A 20114-nucleotide genomic window follows, 5' to 3' on the forward strand; every position below is an offset into this window, starting at 1 on the left:
AGCTGCCATTCATGGGACATGCACTGGCGTGCACCAGCATATGAGCAGCCACACTGGGGTGGGACAGTTTGGTTCTGGGACCTTGGGAGGGCCTGGAGGACCCAGCTGGCTGGACAGCAGCTGTCCAGAAGAAGCTGGGTGCCCTCCACATCTGCTGACCCTGAGGAAGGAACTCCTGGACCCAGAGTCCTACGGGGAGACCTGGAGTCTAAAGGCTGAGAAGTGAGTGAGAAGAGCCATTCCTCCCTAGGGTGAAAATGGGGCGAACTTGAAATGGCTCCCATAGCCCTGACTCCAAATAAGCAGCCGGTCACGGCTGGAATACAGAGGGCCACGTGGGATAAGGAATGCCAGGACAAAGCAGTGTCTGTCAAGACAGGTGTTGGACCAGGGAGGCTGCTATGGCTGTGGGGAGCCTTCTACTCTTCCCCTTCGGGGTCACATCAGCCCAGACGGAGCACTTGTCTCCCAAGGCCTAGGGCTAATGCCAAACCCTGGAAATTCCTGGAAAATCCCAGGGAGACTTGAGATGTAGAGACGTAGAAAGGAAGAATACAGTTGGCTTCCAGCTTTCTAGACAGTGAAAGAGCGTGGTTCCCAGGAGATGGCCGTGACTAGCCCTATCCTAGACCCTTTGCTGACCAGGTATGGGCAGGAGATGAAATGGCTGTGCATGTGGGGGAGGTGTGCTCCTCCAGAGGAGGAACACAGGAGTATGATTCCCCCCCCCCCCCCCGCGACATTCCCCCGATGGAAAATCAGAGCCTCCAGGAGAAGCAAAAAGGTCCGGAGGAGGTGAATCAGCAAGGATGTGGGTGTTAATGAGAATCTGGTCCAGCTGTCAAGGGCCCTGGGTCTTGGTCCTGTGCTGGCCATGTGGAGACAGGGAAGGGGCCAAGCTATGCTAGGATGCTGGAACTGCAAAGTGCAAAGTGCAGCTCTTCCAGGATACCCCGGGCTTGGTGGCAGGTGAGTCAAGAGCCTCGTGGGCCATGAGGCCGACATGGAAAAGGAAGATCATCCCAGTCACAGGATGAAGTTTTAGAGGGAAACCATGTACAACTGAGTCCAGACAAGACCTCAGCCGGGAGTTGCAGAAAGAATCTCTGGGACAGCTGCAGCCCTGCTCTGAGCTCGCCACCAAAACTTCAAGGCCCTAACCACCCATACACACAGTGAGTGTACTGACGTGGGAGGGGAGATTTCAACACGGACATGGCACTGGCTGGCACAAAGTTTTCCGCAGGGGGTTCCACCAGCTGTGTCAGAGAGAGACACGAGTGGAAACAGCTGGAAGGACAGGCTCCAGGTCCCTGCCTCTCCCTGGTGAACCCAGGGCTCTAGACTTCAGGCTTCATCTCTGGATAGTTCTGGAAATCTGAGCCCAGAGCACTGGCTGCTTGGGTTCTTGGTAGAGAAGGACCAGCCTCCTGGTCCACAGGTGGCCATCGCGCAGTCTCCCCACGCCTGCACACAGACGGCATGAGCTGTCTTGGGCTTGTTCAGGATTACAGCTTGGTCAGAATAGCTGAAATGATTACATTTGTGATGAAGTCATAATTTCCCAAAGACATTTGAGTTGCGCATGTCTGGAATTTCCTTTAAAAATATTTGGCTCATCCCTGTAATCCTAGCTATTCAGGAGGCTGAGACCTGAAGGTTAAAGTTTGAAGCCAGCCTGGGCAGGCAAGTCCGTAAGGCTCTTAATCTCCAATTAACCACCAACAAGTCAAAAGTGGAGCTGTGGGGCCAGGAGTTTGGCCCCACAGTGGTAGGGGCCAAGCTGTGCTAGGAGTGGTAAAATGTTTGCCTAGCATGCACAAAGACCCGGGTTTGATTCCTTGGTACCACATACATAGAAAAAGCCAGAAATAGTGCTGTGCTTCAAGTGGTAGAGCTCTAGAAAGCCCAAGGACAGTGCTTAGGCCCTGAGTTCAAGGCCTAGGATTGGCCAAAAAAAAAAAAAGTGGAGCTATGACTCAAGTGGTAGACTGCCAGCCTTGAGCAAAAAAAACCCACGTGAGAACATGAAGTTCCAGCACGTGTGCACACACATGGCCAGTCTGGAGGCAGTCAGTGAGTGGTTCAAGTCTCACATCTGAGGAAAAAGGCAATAAAGATTAAAATGTGATCAGCACAGTGGCACCTGGGAGGCTCCCCACCCTGACTCCAGTGACAAAGCAGCAGAGGGGACAGCGAGTTGAGGCCACCTAGCCACCTCCCCTGACGTCTGGGCTGGAGCATTCGTCTGGTGTAATGAGGCTGGGGTCTGCGCATGGTGAGAGGCGCGGCTGAGGGCTGTTCTGCAGGCTGGGCTGAGCCGCTGGATCATGACTCGGATTTGCCTAAGGGCTGCACTGATGAGGCGCATGTTTTATTTCAGGGACTCAACACATGCTTTTTAGCCAACCATTTTCATATTAAACGTTTGACAGCACATCCTCAAAAGCAAATATTTATGTGTGATTCATGTTGTTCCTGAAAAGAACCAAAGGCTGGCTGTGGTTTGGCCGTGGTTAGGGCTGTGTGGCTCCTGCCTGAGGTGTGGAGGGACCAGAGGGCGTGGATGGTGCCCCTACCCATTCCCTTGTCTTTGGCCCTGGGGAGCCCAGAGCATGATTTTTGCAGGTCCACCCCAAGCACTTAGTGTCACCTACTGTGACCCACAACCCCCAGGGAAGAGGACAGAGTTTGAACATCCCACAGATGGAAATTGGGGCCAGGCAATATGGGTGCAGCACCAGGATGTCCTGTTATCAAGGGTGCCCCAACCCCTTCTGCCATAAGACCTGTGCTCTCCGGATGTGGAGGTGTTACCCACACTCCTCACACTAGCTGTCACGGTGTCTTGAATTGCCCGGGTCACATGCCAGTACGTGCCAGTTCCTACCAGGGACAGCAGCATGCACGGGTGTGAGGGCACTGCCCTGGCCCTGGGGAACACAGCTGGCTTCGGTGACCAGTGTGTGGATGACAAAAGCTGGCAGTACTCGGAGCACAGTGTCCGGGACATCCTTCCCAGTGTGCCCAGGTGAGGGGTGTCACCTCTGCCCAGCCCACCACCCCCCACTCCTCCGAAGCCTTCACCAGGGATCTCCCACAAGCACGGCTTGCTCTGCACCTCACAGCACAGCATTCTCAGATTGTACCTTGCTTTTGTTTGTTTGTTTCTAGAAGGCAATGTAAACGGGTTGTTAAATGTGTACTCCTTCGGAGTGGAGCACTTTAACACTCGCTGTAATTGGAACTTTGCTCAAGGTGTGTGAAGGAAGTTGTCCACCCCCAGTCTTTCTCTTTTTCAGGCAGGAAGCTGTTGAGAAAGAAAATAAAGGATTTGGTTTTACTGGACATCCAAACCAGAACGGTGCTGGCTAAGTCTCAAGTTGGCGGCTAGGGTTTCTGGATGGAGGGCACTGCATTCATGGCCATGTTTTCCTGGGCAGATCCCAAGCGGTCTCTCCCTGCTGGCCCAGGCTCCCTCCCCCTCCCCCCCTTCACAGAAAAGGTGTGGGGGGGGCGCCATGGCCATCTCTGGCCGGGAAGCTGCACCCTGGTCTTTGGAGAGAGCCCAGGAGCCCAGCCTCAGCCTTTTGCAGGCTCAAGGCTTTTTCCTTGAAGAAGAGAAAGCAAGTACCTCCTCGCACTCCAGTTTCCAGGCAACCACACTCCACGGAGTCCGTGTTTTGACAGTTCCTGGTTCACGGAGCACTGCACAAACTCCAGGCAGAAGGACACTGTGAAATGACACAGGTAGCTGTTCCTGGCTTTTCTCACATTGCTATCCATAGATGTCTTCTTTTTCTTTGCCATTATTTTTCAGGCAGGGTCTGACTGTGTTGCCTAGGCTGGCTTCCAACTCCTGGATGGAACAATCCTCCCATCTCAGCCTCCCCCAGAAACGGGGACCTCAGCTTCCCGTCCCAGCTCAGGAAAGGATTCTCAGGAGACCCGTCTCTACCTCTTGTTCTTAGCTGATGACTCAGCCCCCGACCCCCCAGCTGCTCTGAACCAAGGCTGTCCTGCAGCCCAGCCTGGCTCAGCCCCAGAGCTGCTCAGTGCCCATGGCTGAATGGCTCTAAAGTGCTCCCAGGACGCCAAGACAGGGACCTTGAGAACAGGAAGTAGAGAAGGGTGCTGAGTGAATCCACTCTGCCACACAGCTGTGCACTCAGCCTGGAAATCACTCCTTATCCGCCCCTACTTCCCCCGTCCTCCCTGAGGTCAGAGCAGACTGCTCCTCTCGCTGGGAAGTGCCAGGTGCATGGAAGAAGGTTGCTAGCTTGTTGGGAGAGCCAGACCTGCAGGGCATCAGCTAAAGATGGTTGCTAGTCAGGTGAGGTGGCTCACACCTGTAATCCTAGCTACTCTGGAGGCTGGGATCTGAGGATCGCAGTTCAAAGTGAGCCCAGGCACTAAAGTCTGTGAGACTCTTACCTCCAGTTAACCACCAGAAAACCTGAAGCGGTGCTATGGCTCAAGGGTAGGGCAGTAGCCTTGAGCTGAAGAGCTCAGGGACAGCGCCCAGGCCCAGCGTTTAAGCCCCATGACCAGCACCAAAAAAAAAAAAAGTTACTGTGGGACTGTCCCTAAGAAACAGGGTGTGCAGGGACCCCCTGGAGAACAGGAGTGGGCCATGGGGAAACTGGCAGAGAGAGGCAAAGGAAAGGGCCCGGGGGGGGGGGGGGGGGAAGGGAGCTTGCTTCTTGGGATGTGTGGTCTAGGCAATCTGAGTCTAGACTTGGTGCTGACAGGAAGAGGGTGGTTTTGGTGAGGGTGGAGAGTGAGAGGTTTGGGTTGGTTTTTGTGGTTTTGTTTTGTTTGCCAGTCTTGGACTTGAGCTCAGGGCCTGAACACTGTCCTTGGACTTTCTCAAGGCTAGGACTTTACCACTTGAGCCTCAGCACCACTTCTGGCTTTTTTCTTATAGCTTTTTTTCCCCCCAGAGCTGAAGACTGAATTCAGAGCCTTGCGCTTGCCAGCTAAGGGCTCTTCCGCTGAGCTAAATCCCCAACCCCCCGGCTTTTCTCTATGTACATGGTACTAAGGAATTGAATCTGGGTCTTCCTGCATGCTAGGCAAGCACTCTACCACTAGGCCAAACTCCCAGCCCCAGATTATGGTTTTCTTTGGGAGAGGAACTTTTCTCTTCCTGAGATTATTGTCAGATAAACCTGAAGTATAAGAAAAATTCTGTCATCTCTGCTTTGCCTTTTCACCTTTTAGGGAATCACACCTTATCCGCCCCTACTTCCCCCGTCCTCCCTGAGGTCAGAGCAGACTGCTCCTCTTGCTGGGAAGTGCCAGGTGTATGGAAGAAGGTTGCTAGCTTGTCAGGAGAGCCAGACCTGCAGGGCATCCATTCTCCATCAGCTAAAGATGGGATTGAAAGCCGTGAACTCTCCACCAGCCACCGCCCGTGGACAGACAGGTGCACACACACTCGGCCTGTGGCTGCTCCCCTGGGCCTGCCAGGGCCTCACTGGTGGACACATCTTCCGCTGCGTGCAGTTTCATTTCCCTACCCACGCGTCCATCAGTAGTCGTCTTAGCTACGGTGGAAACACGTGTGCAGGCAGCTTCCGGCTCATGTCAGCCGGGTACAGGGTGGGTCCGTTTGGTTTCGGGAAGGAGCGGCACACTGTTCTCCAGATGGGCCGCATGAATTTCCACCCAGCAACTGTGTGTCTGCGCATTCACGACTTGGTTTCTTTTTTTCTTTTTGGGTAGTCGTGGGGCTTGAACTCTGGGTCTTTGAGCTCTTCAGCTCAGGTTAAGTTTCTACCACAGAGCCTAGAGTCACTTCCAGTTTCCTGGTGTTTAATTGGAGATAAGAGTCTCACGGACTCTGTGCCTGGCCTTGAATTGTGATCCTCGGATCTCAGCCTCCTGAGTGGCTAGAATTACAGGAGTGAGGCACTGGTGCCCAGCTGTTCACTACTTGTCATCTGGTATCAGTGTCCCAGCCAGGAGACCAAGTTTCACTGTGTACCCTTGGCCCTGCCCAGGAGAGAGACCCTGAGTACTTTTTCATGTGCTTGAGTCCAATCTGACATAAAACATCTCTTCAGGACCAGGAGTTTGGCCTCGTAGTGGAGTGTTTGCCTAGCATGTACGAAGATGCGGGTTTGATTCAGTACCAGAAGTGGTGCTGTGGCTCAAGTGGTGGAGCACCAGCCTTGAAAAAGCCCATGGACAGTGTCAGGCCCTGAGTTGAAGGCCCAGAACAGGGGCGGGGGGGGGGGGGGGGAGATCTTTAGATCATTTGTGTTTTGTTGTGGTGGTGGTTGTTGTTTGGGGGGCGGGTTGTCAGTCATAGGACTTGAACTCTTGGCCAGGCACTGTCCATGAGCTTTTCAGCTCAAGGCTAGTACTCCACCTCTTGAACCACAGTGCCCTCTTCCAGCTTTCTGGTGGTTAATTGGAGCTTAGGGTCTCAAGAACCGTCCAAGCTGGCTTTCAACGCATTCCTCAGAGCTCAGCCTCCTGAGTCGCTAGGATTACAGACACCTGTAATCCTGGTGCTTCCTGGGGCTTGAATTTTGGTCCTGGGCGCTGTCTCTGAGTTCTCCCTACCCCTGGAACCACAGCCTCACTGTCCCTTTTCTAGTGATTAACTGGAGATAAGAATCACAGCCTTTAGTTCCCGGGCTGGCTTTGAACTGCAGGCCTCAGATCTCAGCCTCCTGTGTAGCTAGGATTACAGATACCTGGTGCATTATTTCTTGTCATAGATTGTTTCAAGTTCATTATGTCTTCTGAATATGAATCTTCTGACAGATGAACGTTTCACAGACATTTCTTGTAGGATGGCTGCCTCTGTGGGTTTGCTGTACAGAAGCTCCTTGGTGTGGCAGAGCACAAAAGCCTTGAGCACCAAAGCTCAGCACATGAAGCCCTGAGTGCAATCCCAGGACCAACACACCCACAAAAATACCAACAGAGCCTATTAGATGCATAGTTCTAGTAGTAGAGTGCCTTCCTAGAATTACAATAGCAATAATAGTAAATACCTGAATTATCAATCTATGCAGCAACAAGTAGATTAGAAAACTCATCAACGGCCAAAAGACATAAATATAGTAGGATGACCTCTGGTGGTAAGATGCAGTGATGCCGTTAGCCTCCCACAATGGATTCCTGATTTACCCTTGGAATAAAATTGAACTTGGAATTTAAGAACCACTCCTGCTGGGCGTGGTGGCTCACACCTTTAATCCTAGCTATCAGGAAGCTGAGATGTGAGGATCTCGGTTCAAAACCAGCACAAGCAGGAAAGTCCATGAAACTGTCTCTAATGAACCACCAAAACATTGGAAGTAGCACTGTGGTTTAAAGTGGGTAGAGCAGGGGGCCCGGGAGTTTGGCCTAGCGGTTAAAGTGCTTGCCTAGCATGCACAAAGACCCGGGTTCGATTCCTCGGTATCCCACATACACAACCAAGCCGGAAGTGGCAGAGACGAGACACAACCAAGCCGGAAGTGCCAGAGACGAGACTGCAACAAGCGACAGAGAGCGAAAGCAAGCAAGCGGAGCCCAACCGAGTGGTGGCCGGAGCGAGCGGGGCCGGAGCGTGCGGGAGCGAGCCGAGCCAGAGCCAGCGAGGCCGGAGCGAGCAGGGCCAGAGCAGGGCCGGGCCGGAGCGAGCGGGGCCGGAGCGAGCAGGGCCAGGAGCGTGCGCGAGCGAGCCTGACCCGAGCGAGCGGGGCCAGAAAGAGAAGGGGGCCAAAAAAATAAAAATAAAAAAAATAAAGTGGGTAGAGCACTGGCCTTGAGAAAAAAAGAGTTCAGGAACAGTGCCTAGACCCTGAGCTCAAGTCCCATGACCAACAAAAACAAAAATCAAACAACAAAACACCAACTACTCCAGAGTGACCAGCACCACCGCGGCAGTCGTGCTGTGCTCGACGGAGTGTGCGCTGCTCCAGTGGTGGTAAGGATGGGAATAGTCCAACACGCAATCTGTGAAGGTGAGCCAGTGCTTCCCTGACTTCCAGTTTGGATTTCGTTTTGTTGTTATTATTTGTGCCAATCGTGGGGCTTAAATTCAGGACCTCGTACTATTGCTTAGCCTAGCTGCTCTGCTGTAACCCTGGTAACGTAGGCAGTGACCTCTCAGCCCCAAATCTCTTTGGAAGTAATTGTACCCTCGCTCGTCTGTTCCTTAGAGTTGTTGTCCCCAGTGGTTCACTGACCAGGGGACCTGAACTGCGCTTGCTGCCCGCTCAGGGTGAGCCAGGGCCGTCCCTGAGCACCCTGCCACAAACACCTGCCCAGCACCACCTGCCAGCAGCGCTGAGTCAGAAAGCATGGGTAGAGGGACCCGGCAAGAGCCCTCCTCCTGCAGCCTTTCTAGAGTTCCTCCTGCCCAGTGCCACCTGAGCGGGAACTGTCCAGGACGCGAGGGTAGAGCGCTCAGGCCTTGCCAGCTGCCCTAAGTCCAGGGCAGTCGGCTGTGCTGCTCCTGCCTTCGGTTTATTTGACACCAATGGCGGGATGGTCAGGCCGGCCTCCCGGAGGAGGGAGTGCTCTGAAGATCTTGGTTCAGAGCCAGCAGTCAAGTCTGTGAGACTGGTGGTGGTGGTGGTCACGGGGATTGAACTGGGTGCTGTCCCCGAGCGCGCTGTGCCCAGGGCCAGCGCCTGACCTCGGGAGCCCCGGCTCCACCATGGCTTTCAACCCAGCCTCCTGAGCAGCCGGGATTGCCGGTGTGAGGGGCAGTGCGCCGCCCACGGCTGGCGTGCAGGGCGGGCGGGCGGCGGGCGGCCCCGGATCCCAGGGCGGCCCGAGTCCTGCAGTGGCCGCCAGAGCGCGCTGTGCGCCGCCCGCAGCCCGGCTCGTCCCCGGCTCGCCCTGGGGGCCCCTGGGAGCCAGGCCGGGCCCACAGCCCCCTCCGCACCCACCCTCGCTCGCGGGACCCTGGTGGGGAGGGAGGTGAAGGGGGTCCCGCCCGCTCCTCTCCAGGTGCTGCAGGGGGAGCTGAGTGGGTCTGCGGCCTTGCTGGAGGACAGAGACCATCCATGCCTCCGCGTCTCCCGCACAGACGGGGCGAAGCCCAGGGCGCGCAAGCCGTGGAGGCCGTCGGGATGCCCCGCCGCGGCCCGGAGACCCGGCGGGAAGCGGGGTACCTGGGCACTCGTCCCGATGCGAGGTTCCAGGCTTCCCCAGAGCAGCGCGCGGACCCGCGGGTCCCCGCAGGCCCGCTCACTCGCCGCACACAGCGGCAGAGGGCGAGGACAGCGGCCCCAGCCCGGTGTGTGCCAGCCCGGACTCCAGCGCTCCTCTCCCCCCCCACCCCTCCCCGTGCGGGAACCCCCAGTCCCAGGCTCTCGTCCAGCTGCTGTGCCCGGGTTAGAGACCTGGCTGGTCCTCACCCTGTGAACACAGAGCCAGGCTGCCGGGGAGGGCGGAGAAGCTGGAACCGAGGTCCTGCCTGGCGCCCACCTGTGTTTCCTGGAGTTTTCCCACATTCGCGCCTCTCCGCTCCCCGATGGGCAGGGACGGGCACACAGAGGCCGTCTGACGGACAGAGCAGCCATGCAACCGCTGTCCTGAACCTGGCCTTCCACCCCCGGTCACCGTCCAGGTCCGCCTGCTCCCCTGACGATGGAATCGCTGCGTTCTCCGTTCCATTCTGCAAACCACACCGGTGGTGGCAGGGCAGCTGAGAGCATCGCTCCAATGAACGCGCCTGCAAAGGGCTTCTGTTGTCTCCTGGCTTCCTTGGCTAGGGTGGTATTACTGGGTTACAAGTGGTCACAAGAGGATGACAACACTTTTAGTTTGTTAGTTTTGCTTTTCCAGTCCTGGGACTTAGGGCCTCATCACTGTTCCTGAGCTTCTTTGGCTCAAGGCTCTACTACTTGAGCCACAAGGCCAGCCTTTTCTGCCTGTGTGGTACTGAGGAATGGAACCCACGTCTTCATGCATGCTAGGCAAGCATTCCACCGAGCCACATTCCCAGCTCTTTTGGAGTTCTTGAGAAACTTCCATACTGCCTTCTACAGTTGTCTTACTGGTTTACCGTCCATCAGCCTGTGTACCCGCCCCCAGTCTGGCCTCATCTGTTTAATTAGCATACTGGGAGGCTTTGAGTTAGTGCTGTTGCTCTAAACTCCAGTTATATCTCCACAGTGATGCTGAGGATTTTGAAGTATAATAACGCTCATGGCCCCAACTTTTCCTTGTGTTGACTTGTTATCACCTGTTGTCAGTACTAAGGATGGAGTCTGTTAGCCACACCAGTTTTCCTTTTCTTAAAAAAAAAAAAAAAGTCTCATTGGGCCGGGAGGGTAGCCTAGTGGTAGAGCGCTCACCTAGCACGCACAAAGCCCTGGGTTCAATTCCTCGGTGCCACATACTCAGAAAAAGCCAGAAGTGGTGCTGTGGCAAAAAAAAAAGTCCAAGGACAGTGCCCAGGCCCTGAGTTCAAGCCCAGGACTGGAAAAAAAAAAAATGTTACTGTAAAGGTGATATGCAGTTACATAGTTCAGGTCAAGAATACGTTTCTGGACACTCACAGCTTCTGGGGACTGGGGTTTGAAGCCAGCCCAGTCCCTGTGAGGCAGCTGTCTCCTTAAACTACTCAGAAAAGCTGAACTGTCGCTGTGGCCTAGGTGGTAGCGTGCTAGCCTGGAGCAGGAGGCGGCAAGGACAGCGCCGAGGCCCCGAGGTCAAGCCCAGAGCTAGCAGCAAACAAAGCCGTCCACCTTGAAGCGCCATCAGATCCGAAATCTCGGTGCGCGGCTGAGAGGAGCAGGAGGGGACACGCTCGAGGCGGGGACGCGGCCGCGTTGGGGCCCCTCCCCTGGGGCCCGCGCTCAACCCCGGGAGCGCGGACACAGGCGGGCGACGTCGGCCCCGCAGGGGCGCCACGTGACCCGGTGCTCCCGCCGCCCTCCCAGCACCCGAGGCCAGGGCACCGAGGAAAGGGCGGGGCGGGGCGGCGCGGCGCCGGCCTCCGCTCAGGCTGCTGCCTCCTCGAGCCGCGGCCCCCTCCCCGGCCTTCCGGCGCTGGCCGGGCCCGGACCCCAGCTTCCTGCGGGGCCGGAGCCAGGGCCGGCCTCGAGCCGACGGAAAACCACCTCGGGGGCCGGGCCTGAGTCCGGGCTCACGGGCGGGAGGCGGCCCGCGCCGGTCAGGGCCGGGGCTCGGTGGACCCTGGCCCGGGCTGTCCGGGGGCGGCGCCCGAGGCCTGCGCGGCCCGCCCGCCCCGTTCGCCTGCACGAAATGGCCCCAGCCCCCCGCGGGCTTCACTGCCGCGCCCGGTCTTGGCTCAGCGGTTGGGCGTTTGGGGAGCGTCCCCGCCGGGGCCGGGGCGGGGGCCGGGGCGGGGGCCGGGCCGGGCGGACCTCGAACTCCCCCGTCCCCGGCGCGCCCCGCACCCCGCCCGCGCAGTGCGAGGACGCCTGTTACCGCAGTCATTGTCCAGGAATAAAAACCCAGACGCTGGGTAGCCAGGAAGAACGCAAGAGAACGGCGGCGCGCGGGCGGCGGGGGCGCAGCCGACCTGGAGGAAGCCCCGGCCCCGCGCCCGGCCCCGCGCGTGCGCCGACGTCACCGTGTCCGCAGCGCGGGGGCCGCCGGGCGCCGCGCGCAGGCTCGGCGGGTGACGGGGTCGAGAGCCGCGCCGTGCATGCTGGGACTGCGGGGGGGAGGGGGAAGGGCGCCAGCACCGCGCGCGTGCGCGGAGGGGTGGCGGCCTCGGACCGCGCGGCGCTACTCCGCCCCCGCCCCCGCCCCCGCCGCCTCCGCGTCTCGGCGCACGTCCGCCCGCGCCAACGCCTCCATTTTGTCCCCGTCTCCTTCGGGCGACCCAGGGACTCGGTGCTAGACGGAAGGGCGAGGACGGGGGCAGGGCGGGACCCCGGCCAGAGGGACAAAGGCCGCGGGGCACGAGGCCCGCCGAGCGCGCGAGCCACTTCCGGCCGCGGAGCACAAAGCAGGCGCGCGCGGGGCGCGGCTGCGGGGGGGGGGGCGCGCGCCCGGAGACGCGCACGCGCGCGGCGGTTACGCGCGGCGGTTGGGCGGAGGCGGCGGGAGGGCTCGGCCTGGCCCGGCGGGCCGGCCCGTGGCGCGGGTCTCGGGCCGGGCCGGGGCCGCGGCCGCTCCCCGGCGCTCCAGAGGGACCGCGCGGCCGCCGCCCCGAACAAAGGCGGAGGCGCGGTCGCCGGGGCGCAGCCTAAGATGGCGGCGGCGGGAGGAGGGCGGGCGGGCGGGGCGGCAGGAGGGCGGGCCACGTGCGGCCGAGGCGCGCCCCGCCCCACGCCGCGCCGGAGCGCCGACTCGTCCGCATGGCCGCCGCCGCGCCGGAGCCTGGCGAGGCCGGGCGGGGCAAGGTAACCGCGGCGGGGGGGCGCGGCCGGGGGCCGCGGAGGGGAGCGCGGGGCAGGGCGGCCGGGCACGGCGGGCGTGGGTGCGGAGCCGGGCGGCGCGGGCCCCCACGGACCCCGAGCCGCCTCCAAGCCGGATGCCCCATGGCGCCCACGGCGTGCGGGCGAGGACAAAGGAAAGGGAGACAGGCGCTTCCAGAAACGTGCTTTATTGACGCGGGAGCCGCGCGGGCAGCGCAGACCCAGGGGTCCCCCCTCCACCCCCCCCTTCCCCTCCCGACGTTCCGAGGAGCACGGGCCCGGCGGGGAAGCCGCTCCAGGGCCGCTTTATTCCAGTCCCTCAGGCTCCTAGGAATCTTAGACGTGCAGAACACGCCCTGTGCTCGGGAATCGGTGCTGTGTGGCGCCTCAGGCTCGGTGGTGGCTGGACTTGGACACTTTTTGTTTACTAGTGAGTATGATCTGCGTGCGACAGGTCTCTGAATTTTCCAGTGCCACAGGGCACCGGCTCATGTATGTGGTCGCCACCCTTCTTCTTCTTCACAGGTAGAGTGAGGAGGTCCTGTGACGTTGGAGTCGGAGGGTTTGTCGTGGTCACTTTAGGATGCTGGTAGGCCTTTACGTTTCTCCGAAAGCCCATTCAACAAGCCTAGCTCAGACACTTCCTTCAGAGTTTTATACTTTCTTTAGTGAAAGTCGGTTTGACAATAGTAGACTTTTGTCCCATTGGTAATTTGCCTACTCATCAGACTGAGGTCAGAGCTTTTATGAATGAAGTCAACCTCTCTACACAAGCTCTGTACCACTTATCAATCTGTATTTTTGAAGAAAGTAGGACAAACCCAAGATTTCCCACTTTCTGGTTCTAGTTCTACAACAGCAAACCTCTTTCAAAACTATTCAGTTTACCTTAAGAAAAAGTGTTTGCACAGCTGGGCGCAATGGCTCACACCTGTAATCCTACTCAGGAGGCTGAGATCTGAGAATCAAGGTTCTGTCAGCCAGGAGTCTCAGGAGAACTAAGGGACCTGAAACTCTTGTAAGTGGGGCTTGGCTCCAGGTAGCCTTGAGCTGAAGAACTCAGGGAGAGAGCCCAGGCTGCTGAGTTCAAGCAAGCGCTTGCAGAGATTTGGACATCCAAGCCACCCGAAACAGAGCACACTGAACACCTGTCACTCTAGTTTTGAGATCCGCATCTGCAAGCACCTTGAAATCCTGTGGTTGCAGTGTTCACATGGTAGAAACATTTCTTTTTTTCTTTCAAGGTTGCATTGTAGGTATAACTATGCAAAGCAAAGGCTCCAGGAAAGAATTGCCCGAGAAGGAATTAAGAACAAGATTTTATATGAAAGCACCCACCTGGATCCTGAAAGGAAACAAGCCAACAGTAGCTACCAGCACAGCACAACTAAGCAGCCTTGAGCACAAGACAGTTAAAAAGTCACTGCATGCACAGTCATGAAGCGCGCACGCAGCACTGTCTGATGCAGCCTTTCTTCTTGGTATGCAACCCAATTCATTCTGATCTTCCACTGGTAGTATATATAATACATATGCCTGTATTATGTATTAGATCTGTGTTGCACCTATCATGCCAGAAGTTACTGGCAGTATGAATTGATACTTCAAGAAATAAAATCAAAGAGATTCATTCATCACCTTATATTTTCTAGTGTTCTTAAGTTATGAAGTATGCAAGGTTTAAACACCCTTCCCCCAACCCAGAAATTATACACTAATAAAAAGACCCTAAAATAAAGCCAACTGCCGTTTGAAAAGCAGAATTATAAATACCTCATCCCTTTCTTATGAGGTACCATGTTTGTGCTAGTCCTGGGACTTGAACTGGGCTCTCTCTCAGCTCATTTTTGCTCACTGGTTCAGGACTTCTACCTTTTTGGGTAGTGGCAGAAAATAGTTTCATCGACTTCCCTGATTCAGCTGGCTCTAAACCATGACCCTCTCAAAACTTGGCCTCCTGAATAGCTAGAATTCAAGAGTGAACCATTGGTGCAGCCTCCCCAGCCCCCGCTCCCAAGTAATGTTAACTTAAAACTAGCAGCTAGATGTTGAAGAAGTAGCTGAGTTGTGCTGTGGAAGGACAGGGCTTCAGCAGGCACTGGTCTATTCCTTGGATGGGTGGGGCTCAGCCAGTGTGTGAGGCAGGAAGATGCCTTGAGATCTGAGGATCATGGTGCAGAGCCCAAGGCAGGAGAGTGTTGCAGATTAACCACCAAGAAGCTGGGAATGCCACTGTGGCTCAAGGTGGTACAGTACAAGCTTTGACAGTGTCCGGGACCAGGGTGGCCATATGACACGTGTGTGCATGTGTTTATGCTAGTCACCCATGCTGAAAGCAGCAGCACTGCAGGGATGGGGGAGAACATTAGTAGGCAGTTCTTGGTAATCTGCCATTTAGCAAGCTGGACAAAGGCCAGCTTTGCCCTCAAGTTTGCTTGCCAAGGGGGTACGTGCAAAATTCGACAGCGGACTCAAGCCACTGTAGCTCTAGCAACACTGCCAATTACAGCTTACCTTGGGCTTACCCTGTAAGAGAAACCTCTTCGCCGGCAAAAATTTCCAAAGCTTTCATCATTATCAAGGTTATTTCCACAACACATTGACCAGCAAACAGCAGACCTAAATTAAAAACAAAGTTAAAACACAATTTGCTTTAAGGTATTGCTTTTAAAATGTTATTGCAAACATTTTTATATTTACAATTCCTCCACCATTCAACTCAATTCTGCATCTCAATTCTACTTTGTTCCTTTAGCTGGATGCTGGTGGCTCATGCCTATAATCTTGCCTTAGGAGACTTACTAGCTGAGGAGCTCAATTTGAAGTCAACCCCAGGCAAGAAAACCCATGAAACTACCTGCAATCAACCACCAAAAAAAGCTGGAAATACAGATGGGGCTTAGGTGGTAGAGAACCAGTTTTAAGTAGTGAAAGCTGAGGGCTCGGGCCCCAAGTTCAAGCCCCAGGATTGGCACACATTTTTTTCCTTTCTCATTGCCCCTCTTTAGGTAAAAAAGGAATAGCTAGAGGTTTTGCTGTTAAGAGCCTAATACAGTGCAGGGCATGCTCAATTCCTCCACACCACATTCACAGAAAAAGCTAGGAGTGGTGCTGTAGCTCAAGTAATAGAGCTCTAGCCTTGAGAAAGCCCAAGGACAGTGCCCAGGGCCCTAAGTTCAGTTCAAGCCCCAGGATTGGCCAAAACAAACAAACAAACAAACAAAAAAACCTGATACACACCTTGAGCCACAGTATGTGCCAATGAAGCGGCCAGTTAATGGTCATTACTGAGGGTCAGCAACAAAGACCGAGTTCCCCGCATCAAGTCATCACCAAGCCACTTTTAAGCCTACCTTCCAGGCCTACTCCGAAGTCTCCAGCTCACTGCCTTCCATTGTCCCATTCATTCCAAACTTCACACTAGGTGACAGGAGCAGTGGTACCAGCTAACTAGCTGATCAAAACAGAATTGCAGTTATTAGTTTAGAGCCTTTGTGTTATGGAGCTAGTCATTCCTACTTCAAGAAACCTTTCTAGTGCTTTATGTAACCCCTCCCTTTCCCCCTTCCCTTTTTTTTAATTGACTACTTTTCCTTTTCAGTAAAAGGGGCCTCAGAGAATTACAATTAGTTTGCTGGACTTGTCATTTTAGACTGGGCATGGCAACAACCGTGACTAATGCCATAACCATGATTGGATTTGCAGGCACCTCTTCAGTCTACGTACCTCTAACTCCATCGCTGGTTTCCCTTTGCTTCGATTACATAATGCGAGGAGGTCTATATAATAAATCAGGATTCAGGATTCCTGTTTATGCACTGTTCAGCACAGAGCTAGGGATCAAGTAAGGTTTGAATCCTTCTATTCCTAGACAAAGATCTGTGACAGGGGCCAAAACACCCCTTTAAAAGTCATGTTAAATAGACGCTATTCTTGGGTAAGCAAATGTAATGAGTTAACAATTTTTCCAATTCAGACTTGTAATGGTTTAACTCATGTTTCAAAGCATCTTAAATAGCCAAATAATTATCAAATTGGGTCAATATGCCAGTGTCTACAACCACCCAGTATCAGTACGACACATCTCATTTTGTATATGAAGATCCATTTAAAAGTTTTTTCCTAGAAAGGTTAACTGTTGTGACAATAAATTTTTATTATGAACATAATTTTGAAAGCACCGTACTTTAAGCACTAAGTTGTAAATGATGGATTTGAGTTGTAAACATTACGACGTAGGAGGTAAGGCCAGGCTGGCATCTTCCTGGCCCAGCCCAAGCTGCTGGGATAACAGGCTGGAGCTGTAATCATACTCTTCCCTTCTCTAGAGTAAGGGTGACTGTATTTTGACATTTCTGCTGTCCATTTTAGAAGTACTCTGGCCACTGAGTATCTCCTGTTTTTCTAATGATAATAAGCAGGCCCAGTACACTATGTCATATGGCACTCCCTTACCTGACCAGCTAAGCTGCATACAACGTTCCCACACTGTGCTTGTCCCTCCACCGTGAAGTTAGGAATATGTTGTTTAGACCTCAACTCCACTGAGCAACAATGCGGTCTGAACTGCTACTAACTCTTCTCACTTGATAAGGACATGGTTCTGGGGCAGGTGGGAAGGTTGATTGAGTACCATCATCAAACTTCCAATTCCTTCTGTATGCCTGGAACTTATTTTCCCACTATACTTCTTTAACCAGTCAAAAGGTATCCTATTTTCCCTGTTTCGCACTCCTGTTAAAAGTGGATTACTAAGTATCATGTACAGGACGCAAACCTAAAAATAAGCATAGGTTTTTTTTCCACTTAAGCTATGCAAAGAAAGAAAACCTTTCTGTTAGGTCTGTCCATCTTAATTTTAGAGGTGCTCCTACAGACCTACCACAATATTAAATACACAAGCAGCAATGAATGTGGAATACCTATTGGAATCTCTGGAACACATTTAGATGGGCCCTTTCTTTTACTCTTCCACACAGCACATTCACATGGACAGACTAAGGAAAAGGAGATGAAACTTAAATCAGCACACTTATTTTGCTTTTTTTTTTTTTTTACAAAAAAAAAAAAAACTGGTATGTTGGAACCTTTCATTATACTTGTCCATAACTCTCCCATCTCCCTTCACTAGGTATTCAAATTGCCAAACTAATCAATACCTTCTCTGTATAAAGCATGGCTATTACATCTGCAGTTGAAGTGTCTATTCTAGCCACTTTTTGAGGCTAACAACTTGTACCAATGTTTCTAGTGTTTGCACAAACAGTATTTTACTGGGAAAAACCAAACACTTCCTCTACGAACATCGAATGGGACTGTGAAAGGAAAAGCACAAATAACTACAAACACTGGGCTCAGTACTAGATACTGTCCTGACTGTTCAGTCTACAGTCCCTAATTCCTACTATCATGGTAAAACTAGGTTGAATACTGGTCAGGTAACAACTTGAAACCTGCCTACACTTTCCTGGATGGATGCTACCCTAGACTTATCTCAGATTCTCCTGTTGAAAAGCAAATGCTCATGGTCAAGAAGGAAATACAGGCTAAAAACAAATCTTTTGACATAAAAACAAACTTGTAAGTTTTCCAAGTTTGTATTCTTGGGCCAATCTGCTAACTTGAAGGAGCTTCGACATGTTAAGTTAGCTAACATGCCTGTTATGAACAGTTCCTACCCTCCGCCAACACTGGGCTCACATCCACTAATGACTCCAAGAAAAACATTATAGGTTTCAGCCTATGATGCCTTACAAATGAATAATGCATCACACCTTTATTTCTATTCAATAGGCAAAAGTGTAGAATAGCAAATGTAGTCTTTCTAGCTCTCCCCGAGTTCACTTTCATAAAGTCCTGGGGTTCTACATGATGACATGCTCCAGTGCTAACACCAAATATGAGTTAGCATGCCTATTTTCAAAATTGTTTTCCACAGCAATGCACTCAGGGGTGTGTGCCTCTTCAATCCCTTGCAAACTGCCAAGAATTGGTCAATACTAAGATTAGGAATATTAATAGGACAACGAGTTAGCTAGACAAGTACCTTTTCAATGCTTGTCAAAGCACCTTAATGGAGCACATTGTCTTCCCTGTTTGATAAGCTATAGAATGGATTCCTCTCTCAAACCCAAGCTAGCTAATTACCAACCAAGGTAAAAGCTTTGCTTTAATGGGATGAAGAGGTCTGGGACTTGTATTTCCAACAGTATTTTGTGATTTATTCTTAGGTATAAGTTCCAACAAATAGGTATAACAATCTACTGCCAGACCTTAACATTACATACCCTTTGCTTTTAACAAGTAAAACATGCTCAAACTTAAACCCAGTTTTACAATCTACCTCAAATGAGTTTAAACTTATACCCAAAATAGGCATTTTAGAAAAAATGGCTTTAGATGGATGAGAGGAGCTTTTGAGCAGATAGGTACTCATTCTCTGCTACAAAAAGTTCATTCTCCTTTAAAAATCTTAGATGTTTGAAGGAAATTATGCAAATTCATCCTAAATTTACTCTCTTAAGGAAATAAAATTCTGTAGGTCTAGAATAGTTATTAAAGTGTTCTTTATGTGCAATATAACTCAGTAAAAGCACAGTCCTAGAATTTAACTTTATTAAAAAAATTAACTCCCATAAAGTACCATCTATGCATGAATATAAAACCCTAAAGTGTAAACACTTAAAAATACTGGCTCCATTTCACAGAACTCTTGATTGCTATAAGACTGCTTATTGTCATTTAATGCCAAATTGAGGACAATTTCAGGGTATCTTCATACGGCTGAGTACAGCCACTGCCTTCTTAGAGGGCCCTTCAAGGGCTATCTTATATAACCCCAAAGCAACGAAAGAAACACTGGGACTATTCATTTTAAATTCACCATTCCTGTAGTGAAGCCTTTTTTAACTTATCATCCTGATAAGGCAGTGCAGTGCAGAGCCTTAAGCAAGGGAACTGCATATGCCAGGTAACCACTGAGCTGCACCCATCATCAGCTTTGAATCAGCATGACGTACGAATGGCAAAGCTTCCCAGGAAGGCACTTCATAATCACGTTTTGAACTAAGCACTGTGTTCCTTCTGAATGCCGTGGGGGCGGGTCATGGCAGGCAGGGAAGAACTGATAAAGCAAATGTCTCAGGCTTTATTCGGCCAAATTTTGGCATTTCTCAAAATAAACCTTACTTTTCTCCATTTTGCCTATCTGGAACATCCCTACGATTTTCCTTGATTTAGTTGTGAGATTGCTCCTATTTCAGTTTCTCATATTTTGACTGCACATCCAGATGTGCTACCTAGTATAATATCCTGTTGTAATGGCAATGAATTTTCAGTAATTTTCACTGCATACTGCAAAGTGTTTAACCTGCACAAAAATTAATACCCATGAGCATCAAGTTTGAATTTTCACTAAGTACACACACACACACACACACGCAGAGCCCAATGATGTATATTGAAAAGTTAGCACATGCTAGTTGTGGCTAGCTGTTAATTACTAAAAAACAAAAGCAAAACAAACACCTACAGTATACTACCCTGTACTGATGTTTCTTTAGGCTAGTCTTTATTCCTATTTCTTATATCATCATCTAAACTGATCAACTCCAGCCTGTAATAAAGACCCTAGGAGAATGAGCTCAAGTTAAACATCTGACTTATAACTACAACAATATTGTAAGCAAACCTCAACTTACCGGAAGCAAGCTTAAACACCATCAAAATACTAAGCTGCAGTTAAAATTTAGTTCTACAGTTTGA

The 20114-nt window shown here is 52.4% G+C and overlaps 1 protein-coding gene across 1 annotated transcript; it reads left to right on the forward strand.

Annotated features, from left to right (window-relative positions):
• Positions 1 to 12001: 12001 nt before the first annotated feature.
• On the forward strand, positions 12002 to 13987 carry Cox20 (cytochrome c oxidase assembly factor COX20). Its single transcript, XM_090341526.1, has 4 exons — positions 12002 to 12335; positions 12666 to 12780; positions 12876 to 12939; positions 13595 to 13987. The coding sequence occupies exons 1-4, from the start codon at positions 12291 to 12293 to the stop codon at positions 13749 to 13751; spliced, it is 381 nt and encodes a 126-aa protein (XP_090197652.1). The 5' UTR covers positions 12002 to 12290; the 3' UTR covers positions 13752 to 13987.
• The last annotated feature ends 6127 nt before the right edge of the window (positions 13988 to 20114 follow it).

Source organism: Megascapheus bottae, chromosome 10 (genome assembly GCF_031878675.1).
Source record: "Megascapheus bottae isolate mThoBot1 chromosome 10, mThoBot2.hap1, whole genome shotgun sequence".
NCBI classification, from domain to species: domain Eukaryota; kingdom Metazoa; phylum Chordata; class Mammalia; order Rodentia; family Geomyidae; genus Megascapheus; species Megascapheus bottae.

Excerpts from the sequence above, each read along its gene's own strand:
- Cox20 (XM_090341526.1), top strand. The coding sequence starts at position 12,291 with ATGGCCGCCGCCGCGCCGGAGCCTGGCGAGGCCGGGCGGGGCAAG. Across the intron at positions 12,336-12,665 it reads GCGAGGCCGGGCGGGGCAAG|TCCCTCAGGCTCCTAGGAAT; the intron begins GTAACCGCGGCG and ends GCTTTATTCCAG. Across the intron at positions 12,781-12,875 it reads TGGACACTTTTTGTTTACTA|GTAGAGTGAGGAGGTCCTGT; the intron begins GTGAGTATGATC and ends TCTTCTTCACAG.